General features: G+C 42.4%; 1 protein-coding gene, 2 long non-coding RNA genes and 4 other non-coding genes across 11 annotated transcripts in view; 1 reads left to right on the top strand and 6 right to left on the bottom strand.

Annotated features, from left to right (window-relative positions):
- The window catches only part of LOC118941179, a 13622-nt gene extending 7531 nt beyond the window's left edge, over positions 1–6091 (bottom strand). Inside the window, exon 1 of the long non-coding RNA XR_005037495.1 lies at positions 6021–6091. This is a non-coding gene — a long non-coding RNA (uncharacterized LOC118941179). The remainder of the gene's footprint in view (positions 1–6020) is intronic.
- Positions 5783–19605, top strand: LOC110496409 (CTP synthase 1). Of its 3 annotated transcripts, none has more exons than XM_021572293.2 (17): positions 5783–5894; positions 7303–7475; positions 11265–11435; positions 11982–12082; positions 12248–12448; positions 12573–12653; positions 12873–13024; positions 13595–13727; positions 14909–14997; positions 15283–15377; positions 15527–15633; positions 15724–15820; positions 17314–17369; positions 17449–17545; positions 17640–17784; positions 17911–17993; positions 18090–18266. In XM_021572293.2, the coding sequence occupies exons 1-17, from the start codon at positions 5845–5847 to the stop codon at positions 18104–18106; spliced, it is 1848 nt and encodes a 615-aa protein (XP_021427968.1). In that variant the 5' UTR covers positions 5783–5844; the 3' UTR covers positions 18107–18266. The 3 variants fall into 3 exon arrangements, with proteins under 3 accessions (XP_021427968.1, XP_021427967.1, XP_021427966.1); XM_021572292.2 differs by lacking the exon at positions 5783–5894 and adding an exon at positions 6067–6288 and having other exon boundaries at positions 17658–17784; positions 18090–19605; XM_021572291.2 differs by lacking the exon at positions 5783–5894 and adding an exon at positions 6067–6288 and having other exon boundaries at positions 18090–19605.
- LOC110496411 lies at positions 18376–21351 on the bottom strand. 3 transcript variants are annotated; one of them, XR_002469553.2, is made up of 9 exons: positions 21282–21351; positions 20576–20640; positions 20251–20309; positions 19962–20028; positions 19721–19768; positions 19435–19493; positions 19069–19148; positions 18822–18879; positions 18376–18629 (listed from the first exon to the last, which is right to left on the bottom strand). It is a non-coding gene; the product is annotated as an uncharacterized LOC110496411 (long non-coding RNA). The 3 variants fall into 3 exon arrangements; XR_002469550.2 differs by having other exon boundaries at positions 19073–19148; positions 21282–21349; XR_002469551.2 differs by lacking the exon at positions 20576–20640 and having other exon boundaries at positions 19073–19148; positions 21282–21321.
- LOC118941244 lies at positions 18695–18768 on the bottom strand. The gene has a single exon (XR_005037573.1). It is a non-coding gene; the product is annotated as a small nucleolar RNA SNORD99 (small nucleolar RNA).
- On the bottom strand, positions 19855–19933 carry LOC118941231. The gene has a single exon (XR_005037560.1). It is a non-coding gene; the product is annotated as a small nucleolar RNA SNORD103/SNORD85 (small nucleolar RNA).
- LOC118941232 lies at positions 20126–20205 on the bottom strand. Its single transcript, XR_005037561.1, has one exon. It is a non-coding gene; the product is annotated as a small nucleolar RNA SNORD103/SNORD85 (small nucleolar RNA).
- On the bottom strand, positions 20399–20534 carry LOC118941233. Its single transcript, XR_005037562.1, has one exon. It is a non-coding gene; the product is annotated as a small nucleolar RNA SNORA16B/SNORA16A family (small nucleolar RNA).

Below are 21351 nucleotides of genomic sequence, written 5' to 3'. Positions count from 1 at the left end.
TTTAGCCGACTCCTGCTGTACCCTGATAAACTGCCTGCATGCTTGGAAGCACATCAACATGTCACTGGCAAGAAACCATATTGATATACTGTAGCAATGCTCCAAGAAACACACAAACTCCAAAAGGACTCACATAGAATAGAGAACCATTTGTTCAAACTGGCTGCTTGTTCATCAGCCCCATACAAAACTAAGGGTGTAATCATACTGATACATAAGAAACTCAAAATCACCATCCTTGGCAAAGGTAGAATCACTTTCCTTAAATATATCCAAAATTGAACAAAAATGGCCTTTATTAATGTGTATGTTCCAAGTTTTTTGAGTCTCTGAAGAGCATATTGTTATAATTAATTGAATTCCAACTAGATATTGGGACAGACATGAATGCCATTTTGGACATGTGGGACAAATCTAATAAGACCAACTACAATCCACAGGCAACTAAGGCTCTCCAACATATACTCTCTGATTACAACCTCATTGATGCCAGGCGAACTCATAACCCTAAAGCCAAAGAGTACACTTTCCATTCAAAAAGGCACAAAACATTCCCCCGAACCCATTTCAAAACGATTATCTACTACTCTATTTTCTTCAATCACGAAAATAGAAATTTGGCATATGAGCCTATCTGATCATCATGCTTACTACTTACTGCCTGTTACACATTTCAGAATTTCCTAAAATTGCCACAAGATGGTGCTTTAATGTTTACTACAAAATCATTACTTTTTATGAAGAATTTGAAACTGAATTGAATGAATTCATATTAACTAACAAAAATTCAGTCGATGACCCCTGGATTCTATGGGATGCCACCAAAGGCTTTATTAAAAATAATAATGCAACTGCATTTGCATCTAGGTTGAATAAATCACAATTAAAGAAGATATCAGAATTTTAAAGGTTATTAACTGTGATAGAGCGTACTCAACAAACACACATTTCAGACCTTGGTAGCTGTTACTCTTTCCAAAGTCAGGACAGAAGAATTAAGAACTCCTCTTTCAACAGAGGTAGCCACCTCGCTGGGAGACCAAATCACTCTCAATGAACTCAAAAGGACATTGGATAGCATGAATAAAGGCAAATCACCTGGATGGGACAGTATTCCTCCTGAAGTCTATTTAAAATGTTTGAAGTTAAATAAAGGTTAAATAAAAAATAAATAACATTTTTTAATCAATTAGGTCCACTATTGCACAAAATGATTAACAAAGCCGTTCAGTATCTTCCACTATCTTTGATGAACACAGATATTAAACTGTTTTACAAAATGTTGTGGTTCTGTCTAGACATTTACTTACCCAAATTGTTCCACACGGACCAGAGCTGGTTTGTTTAAAAAAAGACCTTTATCCCTGGATTACCTCAATTGACTATTTATTACATATCTTAAATGCTTCATCAGAAACAACTGCTTATTTCTCGATACAGAAAAAGGTTTTGACAGACAAGAATGGCCATATCTCTGGTCTGTCTTGGAACATATGGGAATTGGCTCAGATTTCATGAATATGATTAAAATGCTTTAATCCCTCAGCCAAAGTTATAAGAGACAATATCTTCTCTACTCCGTTCAGAATCACTAGAAGCAGCATACAAGGCGATTCAAAATTCATAATGCCGTTTTCTAAATTTATATGGCAAGGTAGGCTAAATGATCCCCGGAAAAAATTAACAAACCTACAAAAAGGGAAAGACGTAGGAGGAATATCCGTACCAAACATAAATAGTATTTCCAAGCATTAGCATTTCACCCAATCCTAAATTGGTTTAGACATGGTTTACCCCGACTGAGTATAGAGAGAAATATGGTGTCTCCTATTGCCCTGGAAGAGGTGGTCTTCACTGATATACAGTGGGGCAAAAAAGTATTTAGTCAGCCACCAATTGTGCAAGTTCTCCCACTTAAAAAGATGAGAGAGGCCTGTAATTTTCATCATAGGTACACTTCAACTATGACAGATAAAATGAGAAAATAAATCCAGAAAATCATATTGTAGGATTTTTAATGAATTTATTTGCAAATTATGGTGGAAAATAAGTATTTGGTCAATAACAAAAGTTTATCTCAATACTTTGTTATATACGCTTTGTTGGCAATGACAGAGGTCAAACGTTTTCTGTAAGTCTTCACAAGGTTTTCACACACTGTTGCTGGTATTTTGGCCCATTCCTCCATGCAGATCTCCTCTAGAGCAGTGATGTTTTGGGGCTGTTGCTGGGCAACACAGACTTTCAACACCCTCCAAAGATTTTCTATGGGGTTGAGATCTGGAGACTGGCTAGGCCACTCCAGGACCTTGAAATGCTTCTTACGAAGCCACTCCTTCGGTGCCCGGGCGGTGTGTTTGGGATCATTGTCATGCTGAAAGACCCAGCCACATTTCATATTCAATGTCCTTGCTGATGGAAGGAGGTTTTCACTCAAAATCTCACGATACATGGCCCCATTCATTCTTTCCTTTACACGGATCAGTCGTCCTGGTCCCTTTGTAGAAAAACAGCCCCAAAGCATGATGTTTCCACCCCCATGCTTCACAGTAGGTATGGTGTTCTTTGGATGCAACTCAGCATTCTTTGTCCTCCAAACACGACGAGTTGAGTTTTTACCAAAAAGTTCTATTTTGGTTTCATCTGACCATATGACATTCTCCCAATCTTCTTCTGGATCATCCAAATGCTCTCTAGCAAACTTCAGACGGGCCTGGACATGTACTGGCTTAAGCAGGGGGACACGTCTGGCACTGCAGGATTTGAGTCCCTGGCGGCGTAATGTGTTACTGATGGTAGGCTTTGTTACTTTGGTCCCAGCTCTCTGCAGGTCATTCACTAGGTGTGGTTTTGGGATTTTTGCTCACCATTCTTGTGATCATTTTGACCCCACGGGGTGAGATCTTGCGTGGAGCCCCAGACCGAGGGAGATTATCAGTGGTCTTGTATGTCTTTCATTTCCTAATAATTGCTACCTCAGATGATTTCTTCAAACCAAGCTGCTTACCTATTGCAGATTCAGTCTTCCCAGCCTGGTGCAGGTCTACAATTTTGTTTCTGGTGTCCTTTGACAGCTCTTTGGTCTTGGCCATAGTGGAGTTTGGAGTGTGACTGTTTGAAGTTGTGGACAGGTGTCTTTTATACTGATAACAAGTTCAAACAGGTTCCATTAATACAGGTAACGAGTGGAGGACAGAGGAGCCTCTTAAAGAAGGTCTGTGAGAGCCAGAAATCTTGCTTGTTTGTAGGTGACCAAATACTTATTTTCCACCATAATTTGCAAATAAATTCATTAAAAATCCTACAATGTGATTTTCTGGATTTTTTTTCTCATTTTGCCTGTCATAGTTGAAGTGTACCCATGATGAAAATTACAGGCCTCTCTCATCTTTTTAAGTGGGAGAACTTGCACAATTGGTGGCTAACTAAATACTTTTTTGCCCCACTGTATCCCTTAATGCAAACTATGCTTTGGTCCTATTATTGCTCCCAGAATTTCTATTTGGCGCAACATTTTAAAACAATGTAACTGGGAATCAAAATGGCATGCTCCTACTCAAATATTTCACAATAATGACTTGCGATCTGGCGGACCGCCTTTTGCATCCCCCTAATGGTCCAAATGTGTAATCCATACCCATGTCAATATCATGGACAGTAATGGTTTGAGAACATTCCATGATTTGGAAGATACATACACATTACCAGGCAAATCCTTTTTTCTATATTTACAATTTATGTAAACTATGCTGCCTATGGAGTCCCTTGGGAAACCCAACTACCGAACTAGCTAATGATGGTATTTATAAATAAATGATCTGGTCAACTTTTGGAAAGCTCATAGTCTGAGCTAGCCATTAAAAAAGTATGGTCCACAGATCTATGTTGAATCTGAACAACCCTTTATCTGGAACAGAATATGGAAAAATATGTCCTTGGCATCCCGTAAACAGAACCATCAGTTTGCTCACAAACTGTTTTTAACACCAAGGAAACAGTTTATGATGAAATTGGCCCCAACTCCCATCTTTTCACTGTTCCCAGAGTTTTTATTTAACTAGGCAAGTAAGTTCAGAACAAATTCTTATTTACAATTACAGCCTACCCCAGATGAAGCTGGGCCAATTGTGCACCGCCCTATGGGACTCCCAATCACTGACAGATGTGATACAGCCTGAACTTGAACCAGGGACTGTAGTGACACCCCTTGCACTGAGAAGTAGTGCTTTAGACCTCTGCACCACACAGGAGCCCTAAATTAGGTATGCACATTCCTCTATTTGATGTGGGAGTGCCCTGCAGTTAAATACTTATAGGGTAAAGTTTTTATTCGTGCAAGAATGTAAATATTCAATTATTTGCATCTATTATGTTACCTAACAATGATAGCTCCTTGAATCTCTCCATAAATCAGAGACGATTACTGCTGGCAGGCAACACTGCAGCAAAAACCATGTTGGCTCTTAGAAGGCAATCACCTACTATTAGAAGTTATAAAAATCAACAGTGAGAAGGAATGGTGCTAGTCAAAGAACAATTGAGGCCTGGACAAATATACTTGACTTTAAAGTCAAGTATATTCGGTTCCTGTATAGCACAGTGGTCTAAGGCACTACATCTCAGTGGAAGAGGCATCACTACAGTCTCTGGTTAAAATCCAGGCTCTGTCACATCCAGCTGTGATTGGGAGTCCCATAGGGTGGTGCACAATTGGCCCAGTGTTGGCTGTCATTGTAAATAAGAATTTGTTCTTAACTGACTTGCCTAGTTAAATAATTATCTCAGCAAAAGCCCAACACTTACAAATGAGCCATTCATAAAGCCCAACACAAGCATGTAAGGGATCATGGATTCACCTGGTCAGTCTATGTCATGGAAAGAGCATGTGTTTCTATTATTTTATACACTCAGTATATATACTATATTTGAATCTTTTTTACTTTCTTTGCTTTCAGGCCCATGAGAAAGGGTTAATATGGGGACGGTTTTCTCTGGTCTGAGGGAGGGTGGGGGTTGCCTGATGAGCAACCGTAGTTGCTAGGGAGGTGGGAAGGTTTCCGTGGGGGAAACGGGAGGTTGGGGGTTGAGGCCCATTTATTTTTGTTTTCTTTTCCTGTTTATACTGAAAGTATTATTACTTAAACTCTGTATTTTTTTCTTCTTCTTCTTTTGAGTGGCAGCTTACTAGTACATGTTTTATAAACATATCATTTGAAATGGATAATGGATAAAAAATAACAAAACAAATAAAAACGTGGTAAAAAAAAATAAAAAAAATATGTCAACCTGCCCCCAGGTAGAACAGAGTTTGAAAGTGGACGTGATCTTGTGTGTTTGCATGTAAACATAATTATAAAGGCCTTAGGTACCAGGGGTAGAGCGAAGAGGCATTGCACCACTATTGTACTCCCTCCATTTCAGAATATATTATATACTTTTCAAAATATGTCTATGCATTAAAGACAACGTTTATTGTTTCTAGTTTATTCATTGCATTTTTCTGCCATGTACAGCCCGTCAAAGCAGCCAACAAGAATTTTAGATGGAGCAATACTGTCACCTGCCGGTTGTCCCACTAATTATCAGCTGTAAACACTTACCCCCACCATCACGTGGACTGTTCGGAGTATTTTTTGTTTGTTTATTTAACTAGTCAGTTAAAGAACATATTCTTGTTTACAATGACGGCCTACCAAAAGGCAAAATACCCCCTGTGGTATTTTGGGGGCTATGATAAAATTAAATAAATAACATAAATATAGTACAAAACACACATCATGACAAGAGACAACACTACATAAAGAGAGACCTAAGACAGACACCAACGTAGCAAGGCAGTAACACATGACAACAAAGCAACATGGGAGCAGCACAAAAATTATTGTCGTATGCTGGTTTGTATCGGACATCGTTTGACTATTTTACTCACAATAATGCAATTAGTATGAAAATGTAGACAAAAAATTGCAATAACGATTGGCATATTGATATAGCTACCCTTAAAAAAATACAATAGTTACATTTCCAGCGTGTTGAATGCGCAGATCCTACGCAACCTTGGCGTCCTCGTCGCGCGTCGTTTTCTGTACTGCTCTGATACAAGATTTGGCCAGTGAACACGTGTTGGAACTTGGAGTGGATGGATAGTCAATTCTAATTAAGTCACCTTTTTTAAAAGTATTATTCAAAATTTGAAGGAAAAATTTAAATGTGTATATATATCGACAATTTAAAATCAATCAAGTCCAAATATTTACCATTTGACCGCCTTACACTATTTCGTTTTTGGTGAGTTGAAAAATATGCTTCCTTTGTGAACTTCACCGCAGCCCTGAGGTAGCCTAGCCTGCGGTTAGCTCAATTGACGCGATGGAGTCAAATATTTTTTTATTATAAAAAAAAGATTATTCATAATACAAAAATCAACTTTATGGAGTCAAATATTTGTAGAGCTCGTTGTTCTATCTATGACGGAATCCTCGGGCCTGTTTCCCGTGGAGTCCGCGTGTTCTACATCCCCTGTACTGTATTATGACAGGTTTGGGCGCGTGGTACATCAATGCATTGTCCTAGGTTAGGATTCAGTTTAGCTAGCTATCCGGCTAGTGTGGCTCAAAGTTATTGATAATGGAATAGGATATCAAGCTAACTAGCTAGTAAAGCTAACTGTTCTGTAGATAACGTTACTTTATATGTTGCAAGACCTTTACTGTTAGGTAACTTGTGTTACAACCTTTGCACCTGGCTAACTGCAATGTTTATCAACGAGCTCAGTTGTTGTACATTGTTGCATTTACTTGGTGGTTGTAACCGCTGAGAGTAGCTAGATTTCCGATTTTAGAAAAAAAGTAACGTTGATGCCTTAGATGCGCGCGCCCTCTTTGTCCTTTATTTCTCTGATCAATGTAACGTTAGCCACCACGCAGCTACCACTGTACGGTCTTTGCATGTACAGTACTATTGAACGATAGGAATCAGCAAGACCCCTCCCATCCTGAGGGGAAGGACTGTTGATTACAAAAAACTATTGTGCAATTTTTCCACCATTGCAGAGGGGTAGACCTGCTTGGTTGAGCAACACCACCTGAAAAAGACAGAGCTTTATTGCTTAAGGTCACAACAGCAGGTGATGGCATCTAGGTGTAGGATACCTAGAATCATCCCAGTCGGACTTGGGATTCGAACCAGAAATTATCCAGTTTTTGTTGCACCTCTCCAGCTTCTAGGCTACCTGCCGCCTCAAGTAGCTACTAGAATCAATTAACTACATTACTATAATCTGTATTTTTGTCTCCTACCCAGTGCCACAATGAAGTACATCCTGGTCACTGGTGGTGTCATCTCAGGCATCGGGAAGGGCATCATAGCCTCCAGTGTGGGAACCATCCTCAAGTCATGTGGTCTGCGTGTCACCGCCATCAAGATTGACCCCTACATCAACATAGATGCAGGGACCTTCTCTCCGTACGAGCATGGTGAGTTCAGGAAATGTTCTGTATTATAGAAATAGTGATTTTAAGATCTGTCTTGTGTGTATGCTGTGTAACGTGGTTCACAATGGTGAGTCCAGGGTCATGAAACAGAAGAAAATGCTAACTAACTATTATAGGTTGAAACGACAATGTCAATGCAGTTATATGCCATGATGAGGCGTCCTAAGTACTATTCTCTGTTTGTTATGGAATTACTTTCTTTGCTCAAGCACAGTTGTCAGAATCAGAAAAATGTTATTGCCATACAATAAATGTTACTAGGAATGTGTGTTGGTGTCCTGTGTACACAGAAGGGTAACTCAACATCAATAGTCTTGATCCCTCAAACTCAACTCTGGACCTTGAAGTCAGTTCCCCTCCCCTCTAATCAGGGACTGATTTTGACATGGGGCTCCGGGTGTGTGTAATTAATTATCAGGTCAAACAGAGAACCAGCAGGCTCTGGACCTCAGGGTAAGAGTTTAATACCCCTGGTCTAGATCAACATCGATACAGATGGAGACACCTATTCAAATATACAGAATCCTGTCCCTCGCTCTGTGTCTATGTGACATGTTTGCGTGTTGGCTAGGGTTTTCAAATCAAATCAAATTTATTTATATAGCCCTTCGTACATCAGCTGATATCTCAAAGTGCTGTACAGAAACCCAGCCTAAAACCCCAAACAGCAAGCAATGCAGGTGTAGAAGCACGGTGGCTAGGAAAAACTCCCTAGAAAGGCCAAAACCTAGGAAGAAACCTAGAGAGGAACCAGGCTATGTGGGGTGGCCAGTCCTCTTCTGGCTGTGCCGGGTGGAGATTATAACAGAACATGGCCAAGATGTTCAAATGTTCATAAATGACCAGCATGGTCGAATAATAATAATAATAATAAGGCAGAACAGTTGAAACTGGAGCAGCAGCACAGCCAGGTGGACTGGGGACAGCAAGGAGTCATCATGTCAGGTAGTCCTGGGGCATGGTCCTAGGGCTCAGGTCCTCCGAGAGAGAGAAAGAGAGAAGGAGAGAATTAGAGAACGCACACTTAGATTCACACAGGACACCGAATAGGACAGGAGAAGTACTCCAGATATAACAAACTGACCCTAGCCCCCCGACACATAAACTACTGCAGCATAAATACTGGAGGCTGAGACAGGAGGGGTCAGGAGCTTGAAGGTTTAGAGGCCATGATTATTTTCATCATTGTGTCGAGAGATATAGTCCTAAAACACTTGAGCGTCTCTCTTGATCCTAGGTCCTGGCAGAGTTGTGCAGACTCAGGACAACTGAGCTGTGAAGGAATACGCAGATTTAAGGAGGAGTCCGTAATTTGCTTTCTAATAATCATAATCTTTTCCTCAAAGAAGTTCATGAATTTATCACTGCTAAAGTGAAAGTCATCCTCTCTTGGGGAATGCTGCTTTTTAGTTAGCTTTGCGACAGTATCAAAAAGGAATTTCGGATTGTTCTTATTTTCCTCAATTAAGTTAGAAAAATAGGATGATCGAGCAGCAGTAAGGGCTCTTCGGTACTGCACAGTACTGTCTTTCCAAGCTAGTCGGAAGACTTCCAGTTTGGTGTGGCGCCATTTCCGTTCCAATTTTCTGGAAGCTTGCTTCAGAGCTCGGGTATTTTCTGTGTACCAGGGAGCTAGTTTCTTATGAGAAATGTTGTTAGTTTTTAGGGGTGCAACTGCATCTAGGGTATTGCGCAAGGTTAAGTTGAGTTCCTCAGTTAGGTGGTTAACTGATTTTTGTCCTCTGGCGTCCTTGGGTAGACAGAGGGAATCTGGAAGGACATCAAGGAATCTTTGTGTTGTCTGTGAATTTATAGCACGACTTTTGATGATCCTTGGTTGGGGTCTGAGCAGATTATTTGTTGCAATTGCAAACGTAATAAAATGGTGGTCCGATAGTCCAGGATTATGAGGAAAAACATTAAGATCCACAACATTTATTCCATGGGACAAAACTAGGTCCAGCGTATGACTGTGACAGTGAGTGGGTCCAGAGACATGTTGGACAAAACCCACTGAGTCGATGATGGCTCCGAAAGCCTTTTGGAGTGGGTCTGTGGACTTTTCCATGTGAATATTAAAGTCACCAAAGATTAGAATATTATCCGCTATGACTACAAGGTCCGATAGGAATTCAGGGAACTCAGTGAGGAACGCTGTATATGGCCCAGGAGGCCTGTAAACAGTAGCTATAAAAAGTGATTGAGTAGGCTGCAAGCCATGTTTCAGTCAGGCCAATCACATCAAGATTATGATCAGTGATTAGTTCATTGACTATAATTGCCTTTGAAGTAAGGGATCTAACATTAAGTAGCCCTATTTTGAGATGTGAGGTATCATGATCTCTTTCAATAATGACAGGAATGGAGGTGGTCTTTATCCTAGTGAGATTGCTAAGGCGAACACCGCCATGTTTAGTTTTGCCCAACCCAGGTCGAGGCACAGACACGGTCTCAATGGTGATAGCTGAGCTGACTACACTGACTGTGCTAGTGGCAGACTCCACTATGCTGGCAGGCTGGCTAACAGCCTGCTGCCTGGCCTGCACCCTATTTCATTGTGGAGCTAGAGGAGTTAGAGCCCTGTCTATGTTGGTAGATAAAATGAGAGCACCCCTCCAGCTAGGATGGAGTCCGTCAATCCTCAGCAGGTCAGGCTTGGTCCTGTTTGTGGGTGAGTCCCAGAAAGAGGGCCAATTATCTACAAATTCTATCTTTTGGGAGGGGCAGAAAACAGTTTTCAACCAGCGATTGAGTTGTGAGACTCTGCTGTAGAGCTCATCACTCCCCCTAACTGGGAGGGGGCCAGAGACAATTTCTCGATGCTGACACATCTTTCTAGCTGATTTACACGCAGAAGCTATGTTGCGCTTGGTGATCTCTGACTGTTTCATCCTAACATCGTTGGTGCCGACGTGGATAACAATATCTCTATACTCTCTACACTCGCCAGTTTTAGCTTTAGCCAGCACCATCTTCAGATTAGCCTTAATGTCGGTAGCCCTGCCCCCCGGTAAACAGTGTATGATCGCTGGATGATTCTCAAGTCTAATACTGCGTGTGATGGAGTCGCCAATGACTAGAGTTTTCAATTTGTCAGAGCTAATGGTGGGAAGCTTCGGCGTCTCAGACCCCGTAACGGGAGGAGTAGAGACCAGAGAAGACTCGGCCTCTGACTCCGACCCGCTGCTTAATGGGGAAAACCGGTTGAAAGTTTCTGTCGGCTGAATGAGCGACACCGGTTGAGCGTTCCTACAGCATTTCCTTCCAGAAACCGTGAGAAAGTTGTCCGGCTGCGGGGACTGTGCCAGGGGATTTATACTACTATCTGTACTTACTGGTGGCACAGACGCGGTTTCATCCTTTCCTACACTGAAATTACCCTTGCCTAGCGATTGCGTCTGAAGCTGGGCTTGTAGCACAGCTATCCTCGCCGTAAGGCGAGTACAGCGACTGCAATTAGAAGGCATCATGTTAATGTTACTACTTAGCTTCGGCTGTTGGAGGTCCTGACGAACCGTGTCCAGATAAAGCGTCCGGAGTGAAAAAGTTGAGTAGGAAAAAACAAAAATATAAACGGTAATTAAAAAGTAAAAACAAGCAACTCAAAAACAAGTCTGCAAGTCGTGACCGGAAATGACGTCCAGCAAGTCCTTCTCCAACCCTGTCTTCATAGAGAATGATAAGGTTTAACCATAGTTTTAAGTTTTAACCATACCACTCGACTTCTTCCAGGTGAGGTGTTTTAACGCTGTTCCTCTGCTCTCCCTCCAGGTGAGGTGTTTGTGCTGGACGATGGGGGTGAGGTGGATCTGGACCTGGGGAACTACGAGAGGTTCCTGGACATCAGACTGACCAAAGACAACAACCTGACCACCGGCAAAATCTACCAGTCTGTCATCAACAAGGAGAGGAAAGGAGACTACCTGGGAAAGACCGTACAGGGTAAGATTAACTATAAAACAGTGCGGGACAAGGGCTGGCTTGTAGAAACTGTGTATATATATATTTTTTTCCTTTATTTAACTAGGCAAGTCAGTTAAGAACAAATTCTTATTTTCAATGACGGCCTAGAAACAGTGGCCGTCAGGGGCAGAACGACAGATTTGTACCTTGTCAGCACGGGGGCTTGAACTTGCAACCTTCCGGTTACTAGTCCAATACTCTAACCACTAGGCTACCCTGCCCTGTATATACAGGGGTTAAAGGAAGAGCTACCAATCTGTCATCAACAGGAAGAAGAGACAGAAAGATAGTCATGCTGGGAGAGAGACTGGGTATACAGGAGTTCAGACCCTTGTTGAATAGTTGATTTTGATTTATGCATTTGCATTTATGCATTTGATTTAGCTTGTGTGACATGGCAGTTCTGACCTCAGTCCAATATCCTATGAAGAACCAATGACAAAAAGGAAGGGTATGAGCTATCAAGTTCTCGTCACTTTCTCTGCATCTCTAGACTAACTGTCCCTGTTTGGTGTATCCTTGCAGTGGTGCCCCACATCACTGATGCGATCCAGGAGTGGGTGATGCGTCAGGCCAGAGTACCTGTTGACGATGACGGTGTGGAGCCTCAGATCTGTGTCATCGAGGTAAAAGATTATGGTTAACACTGGTAGATCAATGACTTCCAGAGAACCTTTATTGGTTTGATAATAGTGTGACATATGTACTTGCGGAGCCATTTCAGGCTGGGTAGTTACTAGTTGTATTCCTGTGTAATTGTGTTTCCCGGTATGTCTGTTTCATGTGTGCAGCTAGGAGGCACTGTGGGAGACATCGAGAGCATGCCTTTCATCGAAGCCTTCAGGCAGTTCCAGTTCAAGGTGAAGAGGGAGAACTTCTGTAACATCCACGTCAGCCTGGTCCCACAGCCTAGTGCCACAGGAGAGCAGAAGACCAAACCCACTCAGAACAGTGTCAGAGAGCTCAGAGGACTCGGCCTGTCTCCTGATCTGGTGAGTTTAAATGAACCCAAGTTTTTTTTCTAATCCTAGCAAGCCGTCATAACCACTGTCCATTTGTACATTTAGTGCAAGGATTGTCTGTTAGCTAATTGTGTTTGTTGTCAATTCCCTCCAGATCATGTGTCGCTGCTCCACTTCCCTGGAGAACTCTGTTAAAGAGAAGATCTCCATGTTCTGTCATGTAGAACCTGAACAGGTAAGACCTGATCGTACAGTCACACACTAGGATGAAATGACACTGGCTCAATAAATCTTCCCAGTGATTCCTCACATCCTACCTTGTCACCTCCTTCTCAACTGTATTAGAGAAGGTCCAATAAATCTCCCCTTGGTTGATGTGAGGAATCAAGGAAAGATGAATAAAGAACCACTGAAGCCTCTAGTTGTGACTGTTAGTTCTCCCCTCCTCTCCCAGGTGATCTGCGTGGCAGACGTGTCGTCCATCTACAGAGTGCCTCTGCTACTGGAGAACCAGGGGGTGGTGGGCTACTTCTGTCAGAGATTAGACCTTCCTATAGAGACCCGCCCCAGGAAGATGCTCACTAAGTGGAAGGAGATGTCTGACAGGTGGGTGTGTCTGACAGGCGTGCGGGCAGGCAGTCTCTGGGACTGGTAGTGCTTGATTATTTAGACCAGGGCTCAGTTTCCCGTGATTAAGATGCTTTTGGGAAACCGGGCCCTGGGCTGTTAATTGTCGGTTCTAATAAGGGACCGATTCAGACCTGGGACACCAGGTGAGTGCAATTAACTACCAGGTAGAAACAAAAAACAAGTGTGTCGACCCTCCAGGACCAGAATTGAACAGCCCATATTTAGACCCACCGAGTTTGAGTTTGACCTCTGGATAAAGAACTACAGAGGTATGTAATGATGCTGTTTGATTGCTCTGCCTGTTCACCTGTTGTATTGCAGCACTATGGAGTGACCTGTATTCAGATGATTGGTGCTTTAAGCCAACTGGGAACTCTGAAAAAGGGGGTCAAATCATGACAGCGGTTATCTTCAAGTCGGGAGCTCTAGAAAGATGTCATAGTTTCCGAGTTCCCAGTTGTCTTGAAAACACCGAAGTTGGAGATTTCAGAGGTCTCAGTTTTGAACACGGCATATAACTTTGCCTGTGGTGTTTTTGAATCCCAGGTCAGACAGGCTCCTAGAGCAGTGTTCTATAGCCCTGGTGGGGAAATACACCAAGTTCACAGACTCCTACGCGTCAGTCATCAAAGCGCTAGAACACTCGGCCTTAGCCATCTGCCACAAACTGGATATCAAGGTAAAACGCACACAGCCAGGCTAAAACACATGTACAAACTACACATTTGGAAAGGCACTACTGGCTGGTTTCCTGGGCATATAATAAGACTAGACCTGGACTAAGAAAGACTTTCAATGAAGAAAGCGCATTCTAGTCCAGGATTACGCTTAATCGGTATCTGGGAAACCAGCCCAACATCCACAAGCATCTTAACCTGTGCATGACAGTGCATCTTTTTCTATTTAGTTTATTTCACAGCAAGGCTAAATTATACTGTTCCTCTGGCTTGGATGTCCTCAGGAATAGGTTTTATTTTGAAGAAGATTGCTGCTATAATGTGTGATTTCATGTTTAAGTCTTACTTGTTTGTGCAGTCATGTCAACGATACTGAACAAAAATATAAACGCAACATTTAAAGCGTTGGTCCCGTTTTTCAAGAGCTGAAATAAAAGATCCCAGGAATGTTTCATATGCACAAAAAGCCTATTTTGCTCAAATTTGTTTACATTTCTGTTAGTGAGCCTATATCCTTTGCATAGATAATCGATCCACCTTGACAGGTGTGGCATATCAAGAATCTGATTAAATATCATGATCATTACACAGGTGTACCGTGTGCTGGGGACAATTTAAAAGGCCACTCAAAAATGTGCAGTTTTGTCACAACCCAATGTCACAGATGTCAAGTTTTGAGGGAGCGTGCAATTGGCATGCTGACAGCTGGAATGTCCAACAGAGCGGTTGCCAGAGAATTTAAGGGTAATTTCTCTACCATCAGCCACCTCCAACGTTGTTTTAGAGAATTTGGCAGTACATCCAACCGGCTTCAACTGCAGACCACATGTAACCACGCCAGTCCAGGACCTCCATATCCGGCTTCTTCACCGGGGGGCTGCTGAGGAGTGTTTTGTCTTTAAAGCTTTTTGTGGGGGAAAAACTCATTCTGATTGGTTTGGCCTGGCTCCCCAGTGGGTGATCCTATGCCTACCTATGGCTGTGCCCCTACCCAGTTATGTGAAATTCATAGATTATGGCCGAATGAATTTGGTTTAAATTGACTGATTTCCTTCTATGAACTTTAACTCCGTAAAATCGTTTGACATTTTTGTGTTATGTATTGGATAAGCTATGTCCGATCAGGTCAATAGCAACCCATTCTCATGTCTCCCCCTCCCCTCATCTATTTTTTTTTTCTCAGTATATTGACTCAGCAGACCTGGAGCCAAACACACTGAAGGAGGAGCCTGTGAAGTACCATGAGGCGTGGCAAAAACTCTGCAGTGCTGAGTAAGTATGGTAGGGTCCGGGGTAGAAGGTCTAGCGGTGGGATGTGGCATCTTTTATGGTATTGTTCACTTATTTTATGTACGGTAGTCCAGTACCAGCACAGCTGATTCATCCAGTTGAATAGGGTATGCCTGAACTTAAATACATAAATTAAGTAGAAGTGGCTGGGGGACACACGGGGAGAAACACTGAGATATGGCATCACGGGGGGTCAGTTGGACTGGTAGAGAACAGGGTCAATATTGTGACTATGTTCATGATAATGGTGTTTCCCTCCCTCCACAGTGGCATCCTGGTACCTGGAGGATTTGGAGTCAGAGGGACAGAGGGGAAGATCCACGCCATCAACTGGGCACGCAAACAGAAGAAACCCTTCCTAGGTACAGAATTGTCTGTATTGGTGGCAGGTAGCCATGAGGATGCAGTCTTTACATCAAGGAAAAAATTACACCTAAGGATGGAATTAAAGCTTTCCATTCACATTCCTTCATGTATGTGCAGCGTTAACCTGACTTCTATGGGTTTGCAGGTGTGTGTCTAGGGATGCAGCTGGCTGTGTGTGAGTTTGCCAGGAATGTGCTAGAATGGGAAGATGCCAACTCTACAGAGTTTCATCCCGAATCAAAGCATCCTGTTGTAGGTTCCACCTTCATAAGATCTCGCCTCCCTTTTACTGGTCGTGAAGGCCAACAAAAAGAAATCTGTTTCCTTACTGGTTCTTTCTAGGTGATTGACATGCCAGAACACAATCCTGGGCAGATGGGTGGGACCATGAGGCTGGGAAAGAGACGGACCATTTTCAAGACCACCAACAGTATACTAAGTAAGAGACCAAACTTTGAGAGTAAAGTCACTGTTGTAATCACACACTATACAGTGCATTCGGAAAGTATTCAGACCCCTTGACTTTTTCAACATTTTGTTATGTTAGACTTATTTTAAAATTGATTAAATAAAACATTTTCCTCATCAATCTACATACACTACTTCACATTGATAAAGTGAAAACTAGTTTTTAGGATATTTTTGCACATTTATAATAATAATAAAAAGATACCTTATTTACAAATATTCAGACCCTTTGCTATGAGACTAGAAATTGAGCTCAGGTGCATCCTGTTTCCATTCATCTTCCTTGATGTTTCTACAACTTGATTGGAGTCCACCCGTGGTGAATTAAATTGATTGGAAATTATTTGGAAAGGCTCACACCTGTCTTTATAAGGTCACACAGTTGACAGTGCATGTCAGCAAAAACAAAGCCATGAGGTCGAAGGAATTGTCCATAGAGCTCCGAGGAACAGATCTGGGGACTTGTAGAAAGTGTACCAAAACATTTGTGCAGCATTGAAAGGTCCCTAACAACACAGTGGCATCCATCAATCTTAAATGGAAGAAGTTTGGAACCACCACAACTCTAGAGTTGGCCTCCTGGCCAAGCTGAGCAATCTGGGGAGAAGGGCCTTGGTCAGGGAGGTGACCAAGAACCCAATGGTCACTGGCAGAGATTCAAAGTTCTTCTGTGGAGATGGTTGTCCTTCTGGAACGTTCTCCCATCTCTGCAGCACTCCATCAATCAGGCCTTCATGGTTGTGGCCAGACAGAAGCCACTCTTCAGTAAATGGTCCATTACAGCCCGCTTGGAGTTTGCCAAAGGGCCCCTAAAGAAACTGACAAAAGATTATCTGGTCTGATGAAACCATTTGAACTCTTTGGCCTGAATGCCAAGCTTTACGTATGGAGGAAACCAGGCACCATACCTACGTTGAAGCATCATGCTGTGGGGATGTTTTTCAGCGGCAGGGACTGGAAGACTAGTCAGGATCGAGGGAACGATGAACAGCGTTAAGTATAGAGAGATCCTTGACGAAAACCTGCTCAGGACCTCAGACTGGGGGTGAAGGTTCACCTTCCAACAGGACAACGACCTTAAGCACAAAGCCAAGACGATGCAGGAATGGCTTCGGGACAAGTCTCTGAATGTCTGTGACCCAGCCAGAGCACGGACTCAAACCCGATCCAACCTGACAGGGCTTGAGGATCTGCAGAGAAGAATGGGAGAAACTCCCCAAATATAGCCGTGCCAAGCGTGTAGCGTCATACCCAAGAAGACTCGATGCTGCCGGATGTGATTCAACTAAGTATGGTGTAAAGGGTCTGAATACTTATGTAAATATGTTTATTTTAAATGAATTTGCAAAAGCTTCAAACCCTTTTTTGCTTCATTATAGGGAACAGATTTGTAGATTAGGGGAAAAAACTTCCATCCATTTCACAGTAAGTCTAAGGTAACGATGTGGAAAAATTTCATTGCAGGAAGACTTTACGGAGATGCTGAGTACGTGGATGAGAGACACCGACATCGCTTTGAGGTTCACGTCACTTTCTCTCTATATACTTTCTCTACATGTTACGAGTTTTTCAGTGTGCTTACCTTGTTTCCGTTCTCAGGTGAACCCAGAGCTGAAGGATCACTTTGAGGGGAAAGGCTTTCACTTCGTGGGTCAAGACGTAGAAGGCGAGCGAATGGAAGTCATTGAGTTAGACGGTAAGAGTGTCCGGGATCATGTGTATAAGTGGACAAAATGTTTTCTGGTATGGTACCTTTTATACCTACTACACCCCTCTGCTTTTAATTCTAGATCATCCGTATTTCGTAGGAGTGCAGTATCATCCCGAGTTCACCTCTCGCCCCATCAAACCATCGCCTCCCTACTTTGGCCTCCTGCTGGCATCAGCCGGGAAACTACAGAGCTACCTACAGAAGGGCTGCTGTCTGTCTCCACGGTAATCGAAAATTCACTCAGTATGATTCCTAAACCCGTGTTGAATGTTACGAGAACTGGCTAAATGAAGTGTTGTGGAACTTCCATTGTATAGTAACAATATGCCGTTTGAATACCATCTCTGTAGGGACACATACAGTGATCAGAGCGGCAGCAGCACCCCAGACTCAGAAATAGTTGAGTCCTCCACCTCACAGGATTGTGTGACTGGTAAGCAACAATTTCATTGACTTTTAAAGCCTGGAATTGAAATGGAGCATATTTGGCTACCCTACTATTCATCTTCCCACACTTTATTTCTTGCAGAGGGAAAGGAACAATGAAGTGTTGAAAAAGGAAATTCCTTTCTAAACGGAGGATGAAGACAAGTGCTAAAATTAGCTCGTAAGATGTTTCCTGACCTGAATGGGTTATTTGGCATGTCTATATGCTCCCGACAACAGGCCGTCAAATGAAACTGACAGTTTCTTTACCCAGGATAACTCCCTTGAGATGAAACCAATGGATGGGGAGCGTCTCATTTCATTGAAACACTGAATGTCAAGGAACCCCCCCCCCCCAATATTTGACAAGAAATGATGTCTGTACATTGCAGGGTTAAGTCATCTTTATTGCAGTAAACGGGCTTTACAAGTGGAGAGGAAATATTTTACCACTCAACCTGGCTCATGGGACGTGATGAGCTTATAGCACCAGGGCACAAATAATATTGTCTTATTTTAGCTTCACTCATTGGATGGATGTGAGCCGCATACAGGCCGTTAGTAGAATTCCCACGTCGATGTTATGCTGGCAGGATAAGGCCATTAGGATGTATGACAGGCCTCAATCATTTTTTCACAAGACCTGAGAATAAAGTAATGTTTTAGTGGCTGGAGACAATTTGTATCATATACACTTTGAAGGTGCTGTTCTGATCTCAGTCCCATATCCGCATGTTTCATCCATCAGTCACATTTTAAAAAGGTATCAATCATTGATCAGAACACACCAGACCCTGCACAGATGACTGATTAGCACGAGGCAAAACAGAAGTACCTTAAAACCCGTATTACGGGTATATCAACGTTGAAGTGTAATTGGTCAGTCATAAGACCTGCAAATGAAATAAAGTTTAGCATCTTGATATATACACATTATATCCAAGGATTTACTTTGATCTTAAGTCCGATATCCGCATGTTTCATCCAGCAGTCACATAAAAGGTATCAGCATTGATCAGAACATACCAGGCCCTCTAAGATGAGTGATTTATCCCCCCCCAAAATGACAGTTCAGGATATACCTACAGATTGACATTCCCATCAAGGGACCTGGATTGGGCCATTACATCTTAAGTGTTAAGGCACACTTGTACCTCCATACCTGCAGAAATACCAAGTCAGACATTAGAAATTCAGCCGTGCACAAATTAAGCTCCAACAGCAGGATTTACATTGGTGGAACTATCAAAGCAACATTACTATGGTTCAAAGATGCAGCTAAATATCTGTAGGACAGTAGAGTGACTACCTCAGGCACAGAGAGGCTAGGACAGTCAAAGACTCCCCATTTCTCTGGCATGAACTTGGAGAACCAGAGGCTACAGACAAAGCCCGGGTCCTTAGGATAGCATGCGACCAGATAACACTTTGTTTTAAAAAATCCTTACCGCTGTTCAATCCCAAGGTGATTGGATCATCACCGCTACCATTTCAGTTGGTACGAGACCTGATGAGAAACAAAGTGACCTTAGTGGGCTGATCAATCTAGGTTCATTTCCATTCCAAAGCATGGATGTTTAATTCATTACTACTTTCAATAAACAGGCTCAGAAGTTGAATACTGGAATGTCCTCATTTATCATTTCACCCTAATTTAACCAGGTAGGTTATATTGCCATGGCAATGAGGGCAAGTGTGTCACAGCCAGAATGAAAGGCAGACATTTTGAATTACCTTCAGAATGTTCCGTGGTTAATTCTCAAGCCATCCGAGGTTATAAGCCTATAGAGAAAATTTAGTCAGGTGAGACGGCTACATGTGTTTTTTTAATACATGGTAAACCACACAATTCCCTCTCATTACAATATTTTGGCTCAGACGAGTACTATAAAACCTCATCAACGAGGTACTCCTCTAAGTGAGGGCAAGTTTGTCATCACAGCCAAAACAGATTTTTTTTAAAAATCAGTTTTACCTCGAATTAAAACGTCCACTGGTTCATTCGAATCCCATTTTATAGGGTCTTCAGATTGATCCTAATCCTGTAGAGAGCATTAGAAGATTAGGATCAGGTATAGAGATACTTTGTTGTATAGTCAAAACCACACAATTTACATTCAGTTTAAATCAATGATATATTTGGGCTCAGACGAGTACTAAGAAGTTCTCAGCATCGAGGCACTCCTCTAAGTGAGGGCAAGTGTCTCATCACAGCCAGAATGAAGGATGGTCAAACTTCTCAAAATCATCCTGCATAAACGTACCTTCTGCATATCCATTTGTTATTCCACCGTCTGAGGTCTGCTCAGAAGATACCATTGAGCTTAAACGGCATAGGGAAGCAATCCAATTAGAAAGCTTCATCCATCATATGACCAATACATCAACATTTTCTAGGTACAACGGTGCATGGAATGTCCTTCCCCTTAATGTTGCTGCGTCAGTTACTTTCGAACTGGACAGCGACCGTCGGTGAAAGTATTGTTTTTGGCATCCTGTTGACCATGTCTGCTACAAGAATGCAGGAACGGCTTCGATAGGTGCCTGGGTTTTCGAATGGGTTGTACAGAGTTATTTGACACTGCTCACCTATTCTGCAGTAGCAATGCAGCCATATTGGGCTGAGCAGGGTTTATCGTATGCCGTTTGTCCACCTAGAAGCAGAGATCAATGAGGTATACTCAGTAGGGCTAACCTTAACCAACTAACGTCAGCTGTGTGGGCCTACACTCACTGCACAAAATGTGACAATTGTTAGCATAACCATCTACTCAATGTTTGACATGATTAGCCATAGTTGCTGGCTCACTAAAAAAAAAAGAGTAAGTTCTATCCCACTGTTCTTTTCGGTAAAACCATAACTCCTTTGTTGATCGAGTCAGCCGGAAGAGTGTACTGACTCGGCTTCAATAAGTGCCGCGAGCAGCAGCCGCCACGTGGAAATCACAGGCCAACATAGCTGGCTAACAATGAGCATCGAACTAGCGTAGGTAAGCATTTTCGAAATGGTACATGCAACTTCACGATTAACATAAGTTTGCCCACAAGGGCCACAGAAACGACTTTAGTTGCTAACTTAGCTAGCTATATAGCCAACGAGAGCACAAGAAGGTGCAGATCCCGACGGAAGTTAGTCTACCCGTCCTAGGAACCGATAGCAAATCGACAGAAAACCCATTTTAACATTAAAGTACATGCTTTTCCCAAAACATCTGATATTGGCAAATAAGTGAAATAGCTTTCACTTGAATATAAAAGGTGATGTCATGCGATAACTCTTTTGCTGGCGACTCACCTTTGCATTTAGCTTGAACTGAAGAGAGAGAAAATGCACCCTCTATTGCTTTATATAGTGTGGGACAACC

Source organism: Oncorhynchus mykiss, chromosome 18 (genome assembly GCF_013265735.2).
Source record: "Oncorhynchus mykiss isolate Arlee chromosome 18, USDA_OmykA_1.1, whole genome shotgun sequence".
Classification (NCBI taxonomy): domain Eukaryota; kingdom Metazoa; phylum Chordata; class Actinopteri; order Salmoniformes; family Salmonidae; genus Oncorhynchus; species Oncorhynchus mykiss.
The sequence above is the reverse complement of the archived record's forward strand: the minus strand, read 5'-3'. Positions and strand labels throughout refer to the sequence as shown.